Source organism: Rhinopithecus roxellana, chromosome 10 (genome assembly GCF_007565055.1).
Source record: "Rhinopithecus roxellana isolate Shanxi Qingling chromosome 10, ASM756505v1, whole genome shotgun sequence".
NCBI classification, from domain to species: domain Eukaryota; kingdom Metazoa; phylum Chordata; class Mammalia; order Primates; family Cercopithecidae; genus Rhinopithecus; species Rhinopithecus roxellana.
In genome coordinates, this window is record NC_044558.1 from 16,618,192 (window position 1) to 16,638,824 (window position 20,633).

A 20,633-nucleotide genomic window follows, 5' to 3' on the forward strand; every position below is an offset into this window, starting at 1 on the left:
GCTCAAGCCTGTAATCCCAGCACTTTGGGAGGCCGAGACGGGCGGATCACGAGGTCAGGAGATCGAGACCATCCTGGCTAATACGGTGAAACCCCGTCTCTACTAAAAAATACAAAAAAAAAAAAAACTAGCCGGGCGACGAGGCGGGCGCCTGTAGTCCCAGCTACTCGGGAGGCTGAGACAGGAGAATGGCATGAACCCGGGAGGCGGAGCTTGCAGTGAGCTGAGAGCCGGCCACTGCACTCCAGCCTGGGCGGCAGAGCAAGACTCCGTCTCAAAAAAAAAAAAAAAAAAAAGAAAGAAAATCCACGTATAATTGTTGACTCTCCAAAACTTAACTATTCATAGACTACTGTTGACCCAAAGTCTTACCAATAATACAGACAGTTGATTAACACATTTTGGTATGTTACACTTATTATATATTGTATTCTTACAATAAAGTAAGCTAGAGAAAAAAATGTTATTAAGAAAATCATAAGGAAGAGAAAATACATGAACTATTCATTAAGTGGAAGGAGATCTTCATAAAGATCTTCCTCATGATCTTCATATTCAGTAGGCTAAGGAGGAGGAGGAAGAGGAGAGTTTGGTCTTGCTGTCTCAAGGGTGGCAGGGAGGAAAGATAATCCATATATATGTGAACCTGTACAGTTCAAACTCATTTTGTTCAAGGGCCAATTGTATCTTAATGCCCATCATTCCTTGTCAGCTCCATGACAACGTAGCACAACAGGTGATATTATTAAACTTATTTACAGATGAAAAAAATGAGGCCCACAGAACAGATGAAATGGCTTCTCTCCAAATAGCAGTACTCAAGTGAAAAAACTCTTCTGACCATGAGTCTATTATTCTTTCTGTTTAAGCACTCTACTCATAAACTGGAGCCAAGCTGTCCCAAATGGGAAGTCATAAGTACCCAAAACCTTAGGGATCAGATGCGCCCGCTCATTCTGTGATTTTATGATCAATGCAAAAGATCATATGAGTCCTCAGGCCCATTTTGAAGAGTTTTACAAGAATATTTAACTTATGTTCCTGCCTTTGATATCCTGTTCTTCCGTGTAGTATGAAGAAGTAGACAATGTGTAAGTGCCATAGGAGACAAGTCTTTATATAGAGTACATGAAAAGGACATGACCCCTGTTCTTCAGGGCTCTACAACCTATTAATAGGTTTAATCTCTTGGGTTGTGCAGATGGAAAACCTCTAAACATATGGCCATGGATCATCAGAATGCCTGCTTCTAGTAATGTGTTAAGTGCTTCAGCAGATGGTAGTTTGCTAATGCCTTTTTCATATACATTATTAGTGGTAAGCAAAGTATACAATTGTGCTTTCTGACTTCAAAATCATGGGCACAAAATAAGAGCTTGCCATCCTCTAAGCTTGCGAAAATGCTAGAAAATGATAATGCATGATAATGACTTCTATATTTTTAGCTTCCAAATGAATTTGAACTGTGGCACAGGTATTCTTCATTCTTCAGTTTCCCTGTGCAAGAATTTCCTTTAGGCCTTTGAAATGGACTCAATTCTTCCAGACACCTGAATACCACTTATCAGTCTAGTTTGCTAAGTTACAGTTGACCAGAAAGAGGTCATTGTTGGCTTGGGGAACATGATTGTTACTGTTATTGATATCATCGTAAGTTCACTGCTCTTAAGACTAAATGAAAAACAATGAATGGTTCTGTTTAGTTCCCTATAACAGAACCTATGATGAAAATGCACGACTTATCTCTTTAGTTACAGAGATGAATCCCAATGTGGTAGTGATCTCCGTGCTGGCCATCCTTAGCACACTTCTAATTGGACTGTTGCTTGTTACCCTCATTATTCTTAGGAAAAAGCATCTGCAGATGGCTAGGTAAGTTAAGTTTTACTAATCTTTTTTCCACAATCTTTAAAATATCTTTATCTGCCATGTATATATTGTTTTTGCAAACCAAAGTTGATTTTAGTTTTCACTGTCTGTTTCTATTTTGTGTGTTTTCTAAATAGACTTTGAAACATTATATTGGAAAATATTACCATTGAAATGAGAAAGCAAATGATTGCTTGTTTACACAAAGTCAGACCTCTTGCTATCAATCTTGGCATTTGAAGTAGCCCATATATGGGGATCCATTACATCTGGGTACTTTCAGAACACATTTGGAGTAAAAGAAATATCTATGTCTGTTCGGTATATTAATGAAAAAAGTTAATAAAAATGGAGATGACAAGAAAGAACGGGGAGGAAAATCCTCTCCATAATTTTAAGCTGTTTTATTGGAAAATATTTGTACAGTTTATGATTAGGTCCATTAGCAATCTCTACTAGTTTTATTCCTATTACTCAGAGTTGTAGCCAGCTTAGTTTTTCTTGCAATTAGAAATGCCTTTGATTTATGATTTCAGTGCTTCCCTGTTCCTTTGACCACTGATGTATTGCTCATCAGAGCACATTCTCAAGTAGTTTCTGTGGCCCCCTGTATTATCGATCAATTCCCTTAAAAACTGTTGCTTATTTGAACACTACTTGGTTTGGGAAATTTGATTAACATTTATATTTGCCCAATGTTAAACTACTGAATTATAAATTAACATTTTTCTCCTGTCTCAGAGGTCTTTCACTGACATATTCATAAATAAATTCATCCATCCAATAGTGATCTAATCAGTGCCTGACATGGCATATCCAAAGAAAAATCAGACATCAAAGCTGTCCATGAGGAACTTATCTACTTAGCTGGATATATGAATAGAATAGATAGATAGATTTAAAGGCATAAGCTGACACGTAGCATAAGGAGAATTTAAAAAAGGATGCCATGAAAGTAGAGAATAAAGACTAATTCTGAAATTCAAAATTAACTTCTTGAAAGTTGGCATTCGAATAATCTTAAAAGGGTAAGAAGAGATGTGGGATTGCACTGTAACTACAGTGGAGCACTCTGAAATTACACTCCTTGAGGTCAAATCTTTTTTTTTTTTTTTTTTTTTTTTTTGAGACAGAGTCTCACTCTGTCACCCAGGCTGGAGTGCAATGGCGCCATCTTGGTTCACTGCAAGCTCCGCTTCTCAGGTTCAAGCGATTCTTCGCCTGAGTAGCTGGGATTACAGGCACGCACCAGTAGGCCTAGCTAATTTTTGTATTTTTAGTAGAGACAGGGTTTCGCCATGTTGGCCAGGGTGGTCTCGAACTCCTGACCTTAAGTCATCTGCCTGCTTCAGCCTGCCAAAGTGCTGCGACTACAGGCATGAGTCACCATGTTCTGCCTCCTTGAGGTCGAATCTTGACTTCCAACTTGTGGGAATTTGTGTAAGTCACTGAAACTTCATGTGTTCATATTACAAATATTGATACATATATGACAGTATATGAAACAGACAAAAAAATGTGCCTTCATGGAGCTCATAATCTAGTAGAAGAAAAAGACAATAAACAATAAAGATATAAGTAAAAGGACTGCACCTTATGTTAGCAGGTGATAAAGAAAGGAAACAAAACCAAGTAAGGGAGATAAGCAGTACCAGTGTGGGGATAAGGTTCCTGGGAGGTGAGTAGGCTCCACTGAAATAGTGGCATTGGAGCAAATACTCGAAGCACATGAGGGAGTAGCCTGTGTTATCTGTGGGAAGAGTGTGCCCAGTAGCAAGAACAGCTGGTGTAAAGGTCCTGGGGTAGGAGCACGACTGGGATGTTCAAAGTGTAGCAGAGGGGCCGTTGTGACTAAAGCGGAGGAAGACAAGAGTAGAAGGAGATGTCAAGTCATACAGGGCTTCGTATGCCGTTTGGACTTTGGCTTTTACTCAGTAAAATGAGCAGGCATTGCAGGCTCTGGGGCAGAAGATTGACGGCATCTGACTTAGATTTAACACTTTCATTTTGACTTTTATGTAGAAAACAGGCTGCAATGAGGCAAGGACAGAGACAGGCATATCAATCGTGGTAGCCAGGAATCCAGGCAAGAGATGGTAATAGTTCAGTCCAGAGTAGCAACACTGAAGGCAGAGAGAAGCCATCAGATTCTGGAAGTATTTTGAAAATAGGAGCAACAGGATTTGCTAATAAGTTGATGGGGGGAGGGAATGGAAATGAAAAAAGGAGTTGAGGCTGTAATGCCAGCACTTTGGGAGGCCGAGCCAGGCGGATCACCTGTGGTCAGGAGTTGGAGACCAGCCTGACCAACATGGAGAAACCCTGTCTCTACTAAAAATACAAAACTAGCCGGGCATGGTGGCGCATGCCTGTAATCCCAGCTACTCGGGAGGCTGAGCCAAGATTGCGCCATTGCACTCCAGCCTGGGCAACAAGAGTGAAACTCCATCTCGAAAAACAAACAAACAAACAAACAAAAGAGTTGAGGCCAACTCCAGGTTTTTGGCCCAAACACTTGAAAGGATGGAGCTGCCATCAACTGAAAGAGGATTCCAGGTCAGAGTTGGGGGAACATCAAGACTTCAGTTTTGGAAATTGTATTAGTCAGAGATCTCTAGAGAGCCAAAACTAATGGGATATATATATACATATATAATATATATGTTACATAGGATATATATTATATATAATAGGATATATATTATATAGGATATATATTATATATTATAATAGGATATATAAATTAGATATTATATATATAGGTATATGGGAGTTTATTACATATTAACTTCCACAATCACAAGGTCCCACAATAGGCTGTCTGCAAGCTTGAGGAGAAATGAGAGCCAATCCGAATCTCAAAACTGAAGAACTTGGAGTCCAGTGTTCAAGGGCAGGAAGCGTCCAGCACAGGAGAAAGATGTAGGCTAGGAGGCTAGGCCAGTCTCTTTTCACGTTTTTCTGCCTGCTTTATATTCACTGGCAGCTGGTTAGATTGTGCCCACCCAATTAAGGTTGGGTCTGCCTTTCCCAGCCCACTGACTGACTCAAATGTTAATCTCCTTTGGCAACACCTTCACAGACACACCCAGGATCAATACGTTGTATCTTTCAATCCAATCAAGCTGACACTCAGTATTAACCACCATAGAAATGTTAAGTTTGAGATAACTTGCAAGTGCAGGTGCAGAGTCGCCGCGTGAACATAAAAGTCTAATGTTTGAAAGAGAACTTTTGGTTGAAGATACAAATTTGAAGAGTTGTTAGCTCAGCACAGTGGCTCACACTTGTAATCCCAGCACTTTGGGAGGCAGACAGATCACTTGAGGTCAGGAGTTTGACACCAGCCTGGCCAACATGGTGAAACCCCGTCTCTACTAAAAATACAAAAAATTAGCCAGGCTTGGTGGCAGGCGCCTGTAATCCCAGCTACTCAGGAGGCTGAAGCAGAAGAATCACTTGGACTCGGGAAGCTGAGGTTGCAGTGAGCCGAGATTACACCACTGCACCCCAGCCTGGGTGACTGAGTGAAACTCTATCTCAGGAAAAAAAAAAAAAAGAGAGTTGTTAACATATAAATTGCATTAGAGCTTTAGACTGGTTGAAATTCAGGGAGTAAATGTAAAAGAAGGTCCTGCATTAATCACTGGAACAATCAATATTAAGGTTTTCAGGGAGAAAAGAAGACAACAGAAAGACACTGACTAGAGGCAGCCAGTGGAGTAAAAAGACAGCTAAGGGAGTGTGGTGGCCTGGAAGCTAGGGGAACAATGTGTATGCAGAAGAGATGATAATCGCCCCTCCATTAGTGGATATTTAGGAGCATTAATGCAGTAATAATATAGCATGATGCTCAACTCATAGGAAGTGTGCAGTAAATGTTAGCTCATAATAGTAATGATGGAGGAGGTAGTAATAGATGTAGTAATGCAAGTAGTGGTATTTTTGAGCATTTTTAGTGGTACATCCCAAAGATATTTAGGAGGGATGGTTCTGATTCTTTCAGCTAGTTATTAAAACAGAGATTCCCATCATTTTTCATGCCATGATCCTTTATGGCAGTCTGGCGAACTCTCCTAAGAATAATGCTTCCATTTTCTGTGCCTAAAATAAAATACATAGGATTATACAACTATATTGAAATATGATAATCATAATATTTAAAAAGCAAATGTGTTGTATGCTTTTTAATTAGTACATTAAATGTCAATATATAATAGTCTAACATTTTCATCATGGTGATGAATATGACCAATATTTCAAGATATCTGCAGCAAGTCTATTATTAAAAAAGATGTAATTTCTATTGTTAGCAAATCACACATGTGGATATTATGATGGTTTGGTACCTACTTTAATGATAGAAGGGAACTGCTAAGTTTAGTCACAGGTTGTGAAAATAAATATGTACCTTTTTCCCACATTTGTTCATAGAGCCCTAAATTCTATCTTTGGAACCCCAGATTAAAACCCTTAAGTTAGAGGTAAAATAAATCCCATATATAGGAAATCGACATAGGAAAATTCATTAGTGAGGTGTAATTTATAATACACAATGATATTATATTAGTGTATTTTTCAAAAGAAGAAAATTGTTCTTGGAACACCCTAATAACAGGTGGATAATTCAAGTAATTAGCACATTGTGCCAATAATGTTAAAATCTCTGCTTCAGTTCTGAATATTAAATCATTAATTCCATATAAATAAAAAATGAGATACATGAGCCCCAGTGAGCTGTTATTCATGCATGAAATTAGCCAAAAGGTAGAGAAGGCATGAGAATATGTTTACTTTTTCTCTACTTCTGGGAAAAAAAAAACTTCAACAGTGTTTTTCCTAGCAGATTAATAGGACACATTTCGGATAATAGGCACGCCAGAAGCTTCCCTATTTCAGTACATTCCGCTCTTTTTTTTTTTTTTTTTTTTTTTTTTGAGATGGAGTCTCGCTCTGCCGCCCAATCTGGAGTGCAGTGGCCAGATCTCAGCTCACTGCAAGCTCCGCCTCCTGGGTTTACGCCATTCTCCTGGCTCAGCCTCCCGAGTAGCTGGGACTACAGGCGCCGGCCACCTCGCCCGGCTAGTTTTTTGTATTTTTTAGTAGAGACGGGGTTTCACCATGTTAGCCAGGATGGTCTCGATCTCCTGACCTCGTGATCCGCCTGTCTCGGCCTCCCAAAGTGCTGGGATTACAGGCTTGAGCCACTGCGCCCGGCCTCATTCCACTCTTTTATTCTAATCTCCAGTGATGAATAATACAGGCATCGCAATATAAGAGAAAGATTTCGGAGGAAGTAAACAATCCACTTGATCCACTATCATTGTAGAGAGGAAATCAAAATGCCATAAAACAAAACCCTACGAAGATTTTTTGCTAAAGATGGAAAATGCTTCGTTCATCTAGGAGAGTTTCCATATTACTATTAAAGGCTTTGTAAAAAGTAAATAAATATTATACACCAAATAGTTCAAATATTTATTTTAGAATCATGAATGCCCTTTGGAATGGATTGTGAAGTGAATTCTTTTGGCCTCAAATAATTTGATTTGCAACCTTGCAAAAGATTTTTTCATTTCGTTTTATCTTTCTGTTTTGCATTGTATGCCAAAGGGGAACATATGGAACTTGTATTAGCTTCTTTTTATTTATTTATTTATTTATTTTGTTTTTTCTTTTTGAGACAGAGTCTTGCTCTGTCCCCCAGGCTGGAGTGCAGTGGCGCGATCTCGGCTCACCACAACCTCTGTCTGCCAGGTTCAAGCAATTCTCCTGCCTCAGCCTCCCGAGTAGCTGGAATTACAGGCACATGCCACCACCCCCAGCTAGTTTTTGTATCTTTAGTAGAGACAGGGTTTCGCCATGTTGGCCAGGCTGGTCTCCAACTCCTGACCTCAGGTGATCCGCCCAACTCGGCCTCCCAAAGTGCTGGGATTACAGGCATGAGCCACTGCGCCCGGCCTAGCTTCTTTTTTTTAATTTAATGCTATGGTGATAAGCTAGTAAAGACTCTCTTTACTTTTATGTCAACGTAAGAATGCTTTGTCAAGCAGTAACCTTGATTTTGTGGTTCCTTTAAAACAGGGAGTGTGGAGCGGGTACATTTGTCAACTTTGCATCCTTAGAGAGGGATGGAAAGCTTCCATACAACTGGTGAGTATTGTTTTGGAACAAGCTTCTACATAGTTTAACTGTGCTGTGTGTGCTCCAAAGTCAATTTTACTATCCTTTGGGGATAGTTTTGTCTGATTATCCTTTTGTAATTTCAGTGATGGTAGACTTCACTGGCTGGATCTTCACAGAATATAATGGTTTATATAAGCTCAGCGCAGTTCTGAAGTAGGGAAAACATCATGGTCTGCTCTGTATTTACAATATTAAACAAGGGACTGAAACAGTGGTGCACAGGAGCCCACACCTGTGCTGAAAAAGGGCTTAAATGCAGTAGCCACACTGAACAAGTGGTGGCTAAACGCAAGAGAATAGATTCCAATGAAGCAGCTTGAGACAGATCAGCATCTCTATTTTATTTATTTTATTTTATTTTAATTTATTTTTTATTGTTTTGTATTTTTTAAGGAGAAAGAATCCTCCCCCGCTTTGGTCACCCAGGCTGGAGTGCAGGATGATCTCAGCTCACTGCAATCTCTGCCTCCTGGGCTCGAGTAATATTTCCATCTCAGCCTCCCGAGTAGCTGGGACTACACACACGCACCACCAAATCTGGCTAATTTTTAAATATTTGTAGAGACGAAATCTCACTATATTGCCCAGGCTGGTCTCGAACTCCTGGGCTGAAGTGATCCTCCCACCTCGGCCTCCCAAACTGCTGGGATTACAGGTGTGAGCCACTATGCCCACCCAGCATCTCCATTTTAAACTCACATTTCAGTGCCTGAGGCAATAACAGCCACCACTTCTGTTAAAAAATTATACAGCCCAGGCTGGGCACGGTGGCTCACGCCTGTAATCCCAGCACTTTGGGAGGCCGAGACGGGCGGATCACGAGGTCAGGAGATCGAGACCATCCTGGCTAACACGGTGAAACCCCGTCTGTACTAAAAATACAAAAAAAACTAGCCGGGGGGAGTGGTGGCGGGCTCCTGTAGTCCCAGCTACTCGGGAGGCTGAGGCAGGAGAATGGCGTGAACCCGAGAGGCGGAGCTTGCAGTGAGCCGAGATCGCGCCACTGCATTCCAGCCTGGGCGACACTGAGCAAGACTCCATCTCAAAAAAAAAAGAAAAAAAAAAAATTATACAGCCCAGCATTCAGTTCTCATGTTTACAGATAAATAAATATCAAAGTCAGGGAAGTTTCATAAGAAAACATGGCTTCATTTTTCTTTATGCTTGAGTATTAAGGATGTGGAGGGAGGAAGTGTTCGAATTTTAAAGAGCGTTGTCAAGAGATTAAATTGGTTGACATTATACCTGACAATGATAGATGAAGATTAACAATCTTACCCAGTTCAATCAATGTCCAACAAAAGTACTAATTAAATAAACATTTAACATGAAACTGGTACTACTTACATGATCTAGTTTGTTTCTTTTGCAAGAAACTAAGCAAAGTATACGCAAATGAATATATGTCATATTAATCATTGTTAAGTTATTTCTTTATGTTTTCTAACTCCTAAAATGGTTAATCTTAAAGAAATACACATGGGAGACTGGAAATTTTACAGAATCAATGAGGGAGGGAGAACTTTATTTAGGATATAAATTTTACTTCCCTCAGTGTAGCTGATACTCTAGTTGAAAATCTAGTTGAAACTAGATTTCTTTTAATAAGACAGTATGTTGTGCCACTTTAAAATTTTAACAAGAATAGAATTTTGCTATTAAAAAACAACCCAACTGTGAAGAAAAAGAAATCCATCAACCCTTGATGGTGAAAAGTTAGGAAACGTTACTAGGTTTGTTCAAATATATTAGTACTCTTTCCAAAATTAAGAGATTGACTCACTGATACTTGTTTCTTGCCTGGTTCACCCTTTTAAAAGGTCCAATGGGAGACTGGTGATGAGTGGCCCATCTAGGAATCAGTCCGATTATATGTATTTAATACTTGTGACTCATGAGAGTTAGGTATTAACTAACTTCACAGCCAGTCACAATTCATAGAATTTATGGGAGACCAGTCATGGGAGAACTGCAGCAAAAGAGAATTCACTTCAAGATCTTTCTATAAAATCAAGCACGTCTTGCATCTCTTCACAAAGACAGTTTTGCGACTCTAGCATTTTCTAGCTGACTGAGAATAAGTATCTCAGTGAAGATTTGTAATAAATGAAGTGAAAAGGTGACAATATTTTTCCCCCTAATTCTCAGAATAACTATAGATGCAGTCACAAGGTATTTTTAAATCTATATTAATGGATGTTCTCTTTGACAAGTGGTTTGAATATCTGAAACCAGGCATTTTAAATCAACAGTCTGAATTAGAATTAAAGTGAAACTAAACTATTTTGCTCCTACTTAGCTGAATATCAGTGAGGTCACAGACTAAGTAGTTGATGAGCTACTTATCTTGAATGAATGATGTCAGAGTACCATCCATACCTCTGTTTTAAGGGTTATATTTACAAATTGTATAGTAATTTTAAAATAATACAGAAAGTCACACTTAGTAGTGCAGCTTTATAAGAATGTCTCTTAAAAGCTTAGTCTTCATTGGAATCAGTATATGTGTATATGTAAACTGACCTTTTTTTTTTTTTTTTTTGAGATGGAATCTCGCTCTGTCGCCCAGGCTGGAGTGCAGTGACACAATCTCGGCTCACTGCAAGCTCTGCCTCCCGGGTTTACGCCATTCTCCTGCCTCAGTCTCCCGAGTAGCTGGGACTACAGGCACCCACCGCCACGCCCAGCTAATTTTTTGTATTTTTTTGGTAGAGACGGAGTTTCACTGTGTTAGCAAGGATGGTCTCGAACTCCTGACCTCATGATCCGCCCGCCTCGGCCTCCCAAAGTGCTGGGATTACAGGCGTGAGCCACTGTGCTCAGCCTAAACTGACCGTTTCTATTTTCTCACACAAGCTGCTATTTAGCTGTCAAATTATGTTATAGAGGTTTCTTAAAATAGGCTTAAGCATAGGAAGAATAATATGCAAGAATAAGCCTCAAGATAACTAATGAGGCATTTAAGTGCTTCATTTGACTGAATGCAAAATGTAATCACCTGGTAGCAGACTAATTGACACAAAATAAGTTGAAAGAAATATATCTGATTACAATAAGGTCATGCATGAATAAAAACTGATTTTGTCAATATTGTAGCATTAAGCCCTCACATTTATATTTCACAAAATGGATTAATATTTAATTGTAATTAAGGTGCTTGTCATATTAATTAATCCCAGTAGGTAATTTACTTATATCTATTCACAGTTTATATTACTAACTCTTGCAACTTTTTCATCTTTCCATTTGTTATCTATTAATGCACACAGGCGTAGGAGTATATTTGCTTTCTTAACCCTGCTACCCTCATGTCTTTGGACTGATTATCTTTTGGCATTTTATATTAATCCTTGGTAAGTGATTTTTTTTTTTTTACTGTTTAACACAAACTCTTTAAAAGTCAGCTTTCAAGAAGTAAACAAAAAGGAAAGTTTCTTTTTAACTATTTTGTATGTTCAATAACATCTAAAGTTATTAATCACGTATTGAAGTGAATTAAAGCAGTTAACGGTACAAGGATGTTAACTATAAGGTTTTCTGTTAAATTTTTTTCCTTGATGTTCTTGGCAAGCCTTTTTTCCCGTTTAATACTGGTTATTTGCTTCTTCATTGAGTTAATCCATTGGCCTCTCATCTTTGCAAATAATGCCTTCCATTTTCCATTATCATCTTCATCCATTAGAGAGCTCCAAATTTCCAAGACGGTAGAAATGCATTAAGAAGGAGAAATCAGAGTCTATACAGTCCTCTGTATCTGAGGCCTCCTTGTTTTTATAATAATGCTAACTCAGTGACTATGAAACAGCTGACTATATGCAAGCCTCTTTGTATGATTATTTCATTCTCCCCCACAATCCTGCAGAGAGTATTTTAGTCCCATTTTAGAAAAGTGGAAATGGAGGCTTAAGGAGATTAACTTTCTTAAAAGCACATTCCGCTATGTACAAAATCCAGGTTCCAAACTCAGGTCTCTCTGAAATCTGTTCTTTCCTCTGTAAAGAGCGGACTCCTTGAATTTCTTATTTTCTTAACTTCTAGATCATTTTAATGATCAAATCTTGAAGTGTTTCTTTTGACTTTTTAATAGGTAATAATAAGAGTAACCTTGAATTCTGAGACTAAAGAATCAAAAACTATTTCTTTTCCTGTGCTGTAAGATAAAAGGTAGCGGTTTCCCAGGGAACTGACAAAAGAAGTAATTGTCCTTAAATATTAATATGTAGTGTTTAGGTACTAAATTATGTATAGACAGATCCATAAATGTGGACAACTTGAAAAGGTCTCAGAAGAAAACAATAAAAATATCTCATAGACTGGAAAAAAATAGCTTATAGGGTGGTGGTGTGGGCATGAGCAATCTGGAGCATTTATTTATTCAAAAAGACAACTGACCAAATATTCTTCAGCTCCTCCAAGGACAGAATAAATACAGCTGGCAGAATTTAGGATTTCAAGTTGCACTGGAAGAAACATAAAAAAGGATTTCCTCAAAGTAGAGATTGTTAATTCCAGAATTCATATCTTCTTTAAAAAAAAAAGAGACTAGAGGAAAGCTTTTGAAACAAAGTAGACATGATGTATAAGTAATTAAGTCAAAGGAATGTGCTAGATGCTGAGGAACCATTCACTGTTATTCTAAGTTCGTTGTTATTATGGTTTTTAGTATAGGGCTTCAGCATAGTCAACTCCATATTTTCAGTATTTGATATCAAATAGTTTTCACGTATGAATAGCACACATAAATTCCATTTCGACCTTTAAAATATACATTTACTTTTAACCGAACATCTACTAATCATCCTCAAATAGTGTGCCTATCGTTAAAATACTGATAGCAAATACCCATAAAGTATCCCAGATTGCAAATAAAATGAAAGAAAGATGCATATATCATTTCATTGCTTAATTCTCTGAGACTTTCTCATTTTTCACAGCTCATTTTTAAGCTTCTGTAAGGTAGGCCTGTGCGAATAAGCAAGTATTCCTTAATAGGTCTCGTTGATGAACATATCTTCAAATTTCAGCAACTCTCACAAGGTCTGCTATTTATAGTACCAATCAAATAGCACGAAACCCAACTTATGGGGAGAAAATACCCTTCAGTAATTTTTAGAAAAATCACCTTGAAACTGTAAATGGTTGTCTCCAGGTGAGAAGAGAAGGTAAAACATAGAGCTCCATGCTTTTCATCACCTCAGTAGATTTCACACATACTAACTAGTGAAAACATACTGGATATAAACTATGTTCTCAGCCCTTTTGTACAATGCCAGATACAAAAGAAGTGAAATTCATGTTCCCTGCTCATTGAAATACAGCTTCTACTCACACAACCACTCCAATTCCCTGTTTGCTTCATCTAATAACTTGTGGTTATTTTCCCCTGCTTTCATTGGCTAAAGAGTCATTTTTAATCCTCCTAATGATGTGTTTGTCTTCATATTTCACCTACCCTGTTAACAACAGCTGTAAATAACACAGCCATCTCACCAGATGCACACTGCCTAACACACTGTCCAACTTTCTTTCTAAACTGTCGATTTCTTGGAAATATATATTCCTGTTGATTTTCTAAAACCCATCTGATGTCACTAGTGGTTTGTTTGGAAATCAAAAAAACTCTTTCTCTCTCTCATAGTGTTGCTCGAATCTTTTCCTGGGGTGGTAGCAGAATCAGTGTGGAGCACCAGTGCCCAGTTAGGTTAGTCTCAGGATTGTGTTCTGCAAGGATTTCTGACTTTCATAACTTACAGTATGTTTTCTATCGAAAGAAATCATCTAAGTCGAACTAGCTATATCTAGATTTAGTGTTAAATCCTTTTTTTTTTTTTAACTGCCATAACGACCCTCATGCTTTACTCAGGTATTCATCTGCTTGTTCTCAATCGTAAGCAGTTGGCATTTTAAGCAATAAATGGCATTTAGTTGAAAATGCTCAGCTTTACTCATGATGATTGCATGTTCTATTTGAAGAATGATATAATCCTAAAGTTCTTTTTAAGATTTGGGGATGGTTTCTGCTTACCTCATCAAAGAGTAAGCAGCACTTACAAAACTGGAGACTTTCAGAGTTTTGTTTTGTCTTATTTTAACCATTATAAATCCCACGTCCTTGCTATTGCTTTTTTGGAATGAATTGCAGTGTGGATGGCTTTCCAAGACTGTCATAACCATGACTAACTTATGCAGAATGTATCTTAACTTTTGAAGTCATTAGGATTTTGAACCTTCCTAATGTAAGTGAAAGAGAAAAAATTACAAGTGCACAATCCTCTATGCATATATGCTGTATGTATGTCTGATGGGGGTTATTTATTGATTTGGAAAATCTTTTGCAATGAAAAGGCGATACCCTACATGTCCCACAAAATCGTCACTGTAACATGTGCACATATTGGCTCCTTCCAGAATGTGCTTAAGTTAAAATTGCTAGCAAAGTCTTAATCTGCATGAATTTTCCCCCGGTTTTAGTCTTGTTCTAGTCTTGGAATTAGCACAGGAATTGAAAATGTAGGAACATTTTATCAGTGTTGCTGTGGAGTTTCATAATTCAATCCTGTCATGTTCCACAGCCTTAGGATACAGAAACTCTTTGGAATCAGCAAGATCTAAATAGAACGATGCAAATTGTATACAAATCATGATTACTTTTGCCAATAAGTATATGATATGCCATACAAAACGTAGTATAATTATATATTATATTGAAAGTTCATTCAATAAGGAATGCGATTGAAAGAAAAAAATGTGTCTCTCCTCCATGAATCAAGTTTCTACACAGCTGCCGAGTAGTAGCAGCTTAATATTTCAGCACTGAATTTATTCAATGTTACCCTCTTACATACATTTGTTACTTCCTAGTTTCCTTTAAAGCCTGTTTGGATAGGAAAGTATTTTTTTGTTCACTCCTGATCACAAAATATGTTGGCAGCCTCCTGACTTCACCAGAGCTGTTAGTCATCTCCGCTGACATTCTGCTTTCCGAAAGCACTGAAGTAATTGGCACTTACCACAAGAAGTAAATATGGAATTCCTAAAACTAACTAAATTACCATCACGGGGCTGAATAAAAAACACTATCAATAAATATTCCTTTAGGTTCCCAAACGTCTATAATATACAGCTATGTCCAACATGACAATGTTTTTTGAGGGGATCAGGGAGAGGCAGAGTAAAAACTGGACTGATTTTTCCCTCTAAATCTCAGGTATGGAAGACAAAGAGGATGAGGGAGGAAAAAATAGAACAGGAACCATTGAATGGATTGTTTTCACTTAGAAGTGGGAGGAAATTAAAGCTACCTGAAAACCACAAACACCACTTGCCTTGGTGGATGTGTTCCTACATTTCCTGACCTGCGTTACTTTCTCTTCATCCACAAGTCCCATCTTTTCAATCAGAACATCACAAGCCCAAGTCTAGTACTCAATTGTTAAAGGAATCATTAAGTGAAATTCTGAGGGTAACATGGCAGAGATATTTTGTTTCAGTTCAATTGAATAAGCATTTATTGACCACCCACTATGTGTTTCATTAACGATGCTCAGCCCTGGGGGGAAGTTATAAAGTGAGTGTAGCAAGGTGTGTACCTGCAACTAACAGTCACACAATGTGAGAAACTCTCCGTTTGCAAAGTGCTGTGAAAGCACAAAGTAGTGCTTCATCCTGCTAAAAGCTTTCAGGAAGTGGAGATATCCGAACATTCATAATTGTGAATATAAATAAATATTTGGACACATTAAAGTACTAAGATTACAACTGGTTATTTACTATAGACTGTTTATTTTCTGAAAAGCGGGTGCTTCCATCAAAATTATGTAAAGACCTCTGAGAATTACTTACAAAATTTTGCTATAATGTCATTCATACAATCAATCATGTTTTCATATTTATTATTTATAGAAGATAATAATACAATCACAAAGTGCTTCGATAGATACTGTTAGCTTTAGATAACTTAGGTGAGTTGGGTGAAAACAATTACGGCAATTATCCCCTAAACAAATATAACTAACTAAAGCATGTATTAGCATTTCTTGTGTTTCAGCTTATAGACTAGTAATGATGAAGAGCAAGCAGGAATAGGTCCATTTCTTCAGATAGCTTAAAAATTAGTTCAAGATGAAATAAAAACAATGCCATTGTAGAATTGTATAAGATACATGTCCACACTGACAGCACACATTCACATCCCCAAAGAAAAATGTCAGAAAAAGTTATTTTAGTCTTTAATTAAGAAAACAACATTCCACCCTCTCTTTATTAGTTCTCCATTTTATTCCCCAATTCTTCCTGCCTGCCTGTAGAAACTGGAGTGTTCAGGTGGTAGATAAATACTTCTATACATTTACAAACTGCTCTAGCAACTTAATTGACAGCAGTTAAAAATTTCATTTCTAGAACTCAGTTCTTGGCAAATGGAAAGTATAAAGTGCAGATATGTTCATGCAATCTAGTGGAGTTTTAAAAAATGAATCTGAAATTATTATTATCTTCTCATGTAAGGAAAAGTAATTAAACAAACCTGATGTGTGTTAATGAAAATTAAATAAAACTGAGGTACCTGATGTAATTATTTAAAGCTCTTCAAGTTTAATTCTTATGTTAATCAGTTATTTTGCCCAGATAAATTTGTCTTTTCTTTTTTAATTATTAGGAGTAAAAATGGTTTAAAGAAGAGGAAACTGACAAAGTAAGTTTTTCTTACTATGTCATTTAAAAGGATGTTTGTTATAATAATCTTAATGTTCCAATTAAAGATTGTTTGTCTTCAAATAGAAGAGATGCTTAAGAAAGAGGCAAATGCATATTATGATAGCTAAGCACAGTAATGTATTGGTCATTTATGCCTGAGTGGCAGTGGCCACTAGAAAAGTGTATCACAGAAATCACATCAGAAATAAGGACAATGTTTATCATATCAAATCTGAGAGAGTGGATCGTTAGTAATTTTTAAAGTCTTGGAGGAGGAAATGTAGTATTCTAAATATAGTATATGAAAACCTAATATTTAACTACATCAAAGAGTTTCAAAAATCCTTTTAGTATTTTGAAATTCTGTGTTTATTGCAGGAAAAGGCTTTTACTCTATTTGATATTATAATAAATACTTTGATAATGCTGTCTCAAGAAACCTGTATAATAAATAGAAAAGATAATGAACCTAGCCTATGGTTTTCCTTATCTATTAAACCATTAAATCAGAAGAATTACGATTGTGGTGAGTGAAAATTAACCCCCAGTTGATTTCAAAAGCCTATTAGATTATCACCTCCACACCTTTTCTTAGTTATATTTCTACCTATGAAGAGTGGAACTTTCCTTTATATAGAGTTTGTTCTTGATACCTGCCTAGATAGAACACTGGTGAATTAGTACAAGAAGGCAATTAGGGGATCCAGCGAGGTCTGTGGCATCTATGCTTATAGAAAGAAATCATGAGTAATCCATGACATAATCCAAAAGAAAAGTTGATGTAAAAATGTTTCTAGTTAGTCTTAAGTGGCATATAATTTTATGGCATGTATGAAAACAGAGTAATTTTTTCTAAGTCAATTTCATTTTTTATTTATTTTTATTTTTAAATTTATTTTATTTTATTTTTTTGAAATGAAGTCTTGCTCTGTCACCCAGGGTGGAGTGCAGTGGCACAATCTTGGCTCACTGCAACCTCCATCTCCTGGGTGCAAGTGATTCTCCTGCCTCAGCCTCCCAAGTAGCTGGTACTATAGGCACATGCCACCATGCTTGGCTAATTTTTGTATTTTCAGTAGAGATGAAATTTCACCATATTGGTCAGGCTGTTCTAGAACTCCTGACCTCATGTGATCCACCCTCCTCAGTCTCCCAAAGTGCTGGGATTACAGGCGTGAGCCACCGTGTCCAGTCTCTAAGTCAATTTCAAAGCAGCACACATTCCATTGGCTCATACCAACTGATGTAGGAGAGATAAGACCAGACTGAATAGAGGAGAGGGTACCGTCAACTGGGAGGGATGATTTCACAAAAACAGAAAGACTTTGTTACCAAAAACTATTGGTTGGATTGGCAGGTGAGCTAAAGAGGCAGAGTCTAGAGCATTTTGAAGATAGTGTCCTCGGACAAAAAGGAGAGACTATCAAGGCTTGCTCCTCCCAAGACCCAGGCAAAGAAAAGAAGGAGAAACAAGACCCAGACAAAAGATATGGTAGAGATTAGGAGTGGTAGAACATACCCACACGCAAAAAAAAACTCACATCAATTCAGCTTCCACCTTCCCCCTCTTATTTTCCTCTGAGTCCTCTCTCCTTCTCTAGAAGACAGTTCTTGAGAAGCTTTCCTCTCACCTTTTTATTTGCCTTCTCTACCATTTCTCTTTCACTCCAAATGCCCCACCACTACCGTGTCCCCCTGGTTCTCATTTTCTATCTCCACTTGTCTTCATTCCATCCTTCCTTTCCTTCACCTCCTCTTTTCCTTTTTCCTCTGTAGGTATTTGTCCTTTTGGTCTTTGCTCCCTTCCAGCTTTCTTTTTCTTCTCCTTGTCATTCTCCTTCTCCCTATGTCCATTCTTCTGTTTGCTATTCCTTCCTCTCTCTCTCTTTTTCCCTCTGCTTCTTGCTTTTGCTTTTTTTTAACCCATAAATACTTTGTCTGGTTTGCCTTCAGTGTACATGTGCCCATTTTCCTAGTAACAAGATGAAAGCCAGAGTTGTTAAATCCAACTTTAAGGCCAATACACAGCCCAAAGACACCAGCCAGAGATTGCCGTTCTAAGGGAGTTCATTCCAGGAGAGGAGTCCCAACCTTAGCCCATTATTTTGGAAGGATAACAAGTTTGAAGTGGGACAAGTTCTGAACCAGGACTTACTCTCCCTGGATTCCAGTGAGAATTCTACTGCTTTGTAGACATGTGATGTTGGGCTACTCATTTAACTCTCTTAGCTGTGGCTCTTCTGCTGGAGCGTGGAGCTAACGTTGTCTATTCCTACCTCAGGGATCGATTAAGCAAGATAACGCATGTGAATATTTACGAAGTGTAGCATGTTTTATAAATGAGTTATTATTATTAACTAAAAACATTTCAAAGTATTCTCTGGAAGATATAACGCCCTCTAAAATTTACTAAAATATTAACATAAAGGAATTCATCAGATGAGCTAATCAACAATTTAAATGAGCATTATTAAATACTACGTATTTGCTAATTAGACATAAGACCACAGTTAGGCCGGGAGCAGTGGCTCATACCTGTAATCCCAGCACATCGGGAGGCTAAGGCAGGTGGATCACTTGAAGTCAGGAGTTCAAGACCACCCTGGACAACATGGTGAAACCAAATCTCTACTAAAAATACAAAAATTAGCCAGGCGTGGTGGCACCTGCCTGTAGTCCCAGCTACTTGGGAGGCTAAGGCAGGAGAATCGCTTGAACACAGGAGGCAGAAGTTGCAGTGAGCCTAAATAGTGCCACTACACTCCAGTTTGGGTGACAGAGCGAGACTCTGTCTCAAAACAAAAAAGACCACAGTTAGATGATATAGGCTGAGTAACATGCCACAAGACCAAGGGAAGGGTCAACTATAAGGACCCTGCCAAAGTGGAAAAGCTTGAGTTAGATGACAGAATGTGGCATTCTGCAGAAGCAGAGAGCTACTTTAGACAGCACATTGGTTTAGGTAGGCTCTAGAGGAGATAAGCAGCTACAGAAAACTACAGGAGGTAAAATTGGATTCTTATTCAAAAAAAACAACGAAGTGAGAACTGCTGCTGCAGATGCAGAAACATAAGCTCAGGTGTGTTACTTGATTGAATCTAGATATGCAAGCCTCTAAAGATGACACTCCAGTGAGACCCTGGGAGCTTTCTAGACAAAAGTTTCATCCCACTGATCCTGCCTCTGCTTTGGAGAGACTGTAGCTAGCAGCACAATTCCTTATACTTGTAAAGCTGTTGAAACTTACAAAGTTCTTTATATACCGTATGTCAAGCTCGTAGCTATAACTATTGTATTTTATGGATGAGAACATTGACTCTGAAAGAGTTAGGTGATTCTCTAGGATAACACAGTCAATAAAGCAAAACCGTAATTGAAACAGGTCTTTGGAATCTATTCCTTTGTTATCTTCCATATGCCAGAGTTTTCTAGAGGCAACATATATGGGGGTGTTTATATGAGTATGTGTGTATATAGTACTGTACTGCTAGAGTAAGAGTCAAGTGATAATCTAGAGATTTCTCCTATCAAGGAAGCTGGATATATATGCCTTTCTTTTCAATTGCAATATATTAAGGATTGGTAACTTGAATCAAAAAAAAGAAAAAAAAAAGGTGAGTGCTAACCTTAGAGAAGTAAAACTTCTATTTTCTCCAAGAAAATTAAGAAGTATGATATTAATATATTATACCTATCAGCAAGAATTTTAAAGTGTATATATATTTCTTTGTGTTTGGCAAAGCCCGGTTCAACTGGATGACTTTGATGCCTATATTAAGGATATGGCCAAAGACTCTGACTATAAATTTTCTCTTCAGTTTGAGGTGAGTGGTTAAGGCATTTTCTACCTTCTATAATGGAAAGGGCCTGGGAATTGTGGGGTT

General features: G+C 37.8%; 1 protein-coding gene across 3 annotated transcripts in view; it reads left to right on the top strand.

The window, feature by feature from the left end:
* Positions 1-20,633, top strand: part of PTPRO (protein tyrosine phosphatase receptor type O) — a 272,959-nt gene that overhangs the window by 224,666 nt on the left and 27,660 nt on the right. For 2 of the 3 annotated variants that reach the window (XM_010368474.2, XM_030939691.1), the window contains 4 exons: positions 1,752-1,872; positions 7,954-8,022; positions 16,712-16,747; positions 20,492-20,573. In XM_010368474.2, the coding sequence (XP_010366776.1) occupies positions 1,752-1,872; positions 7,954-8,022; positions 16,712-16,747; positions 20,492-20,573 (308 nt within the window). Of the gene's footprint in view, positions 1-1,751; positions 1,873-7,953; positions 8,023-11,324; positions 11,409-16,711; positions 16,748-20,491; positions 20,574-20,633 lie in introns of all 3 variants that reach the window. The other variant, XM_010368473.2, reaches the window with a different exon arrangement.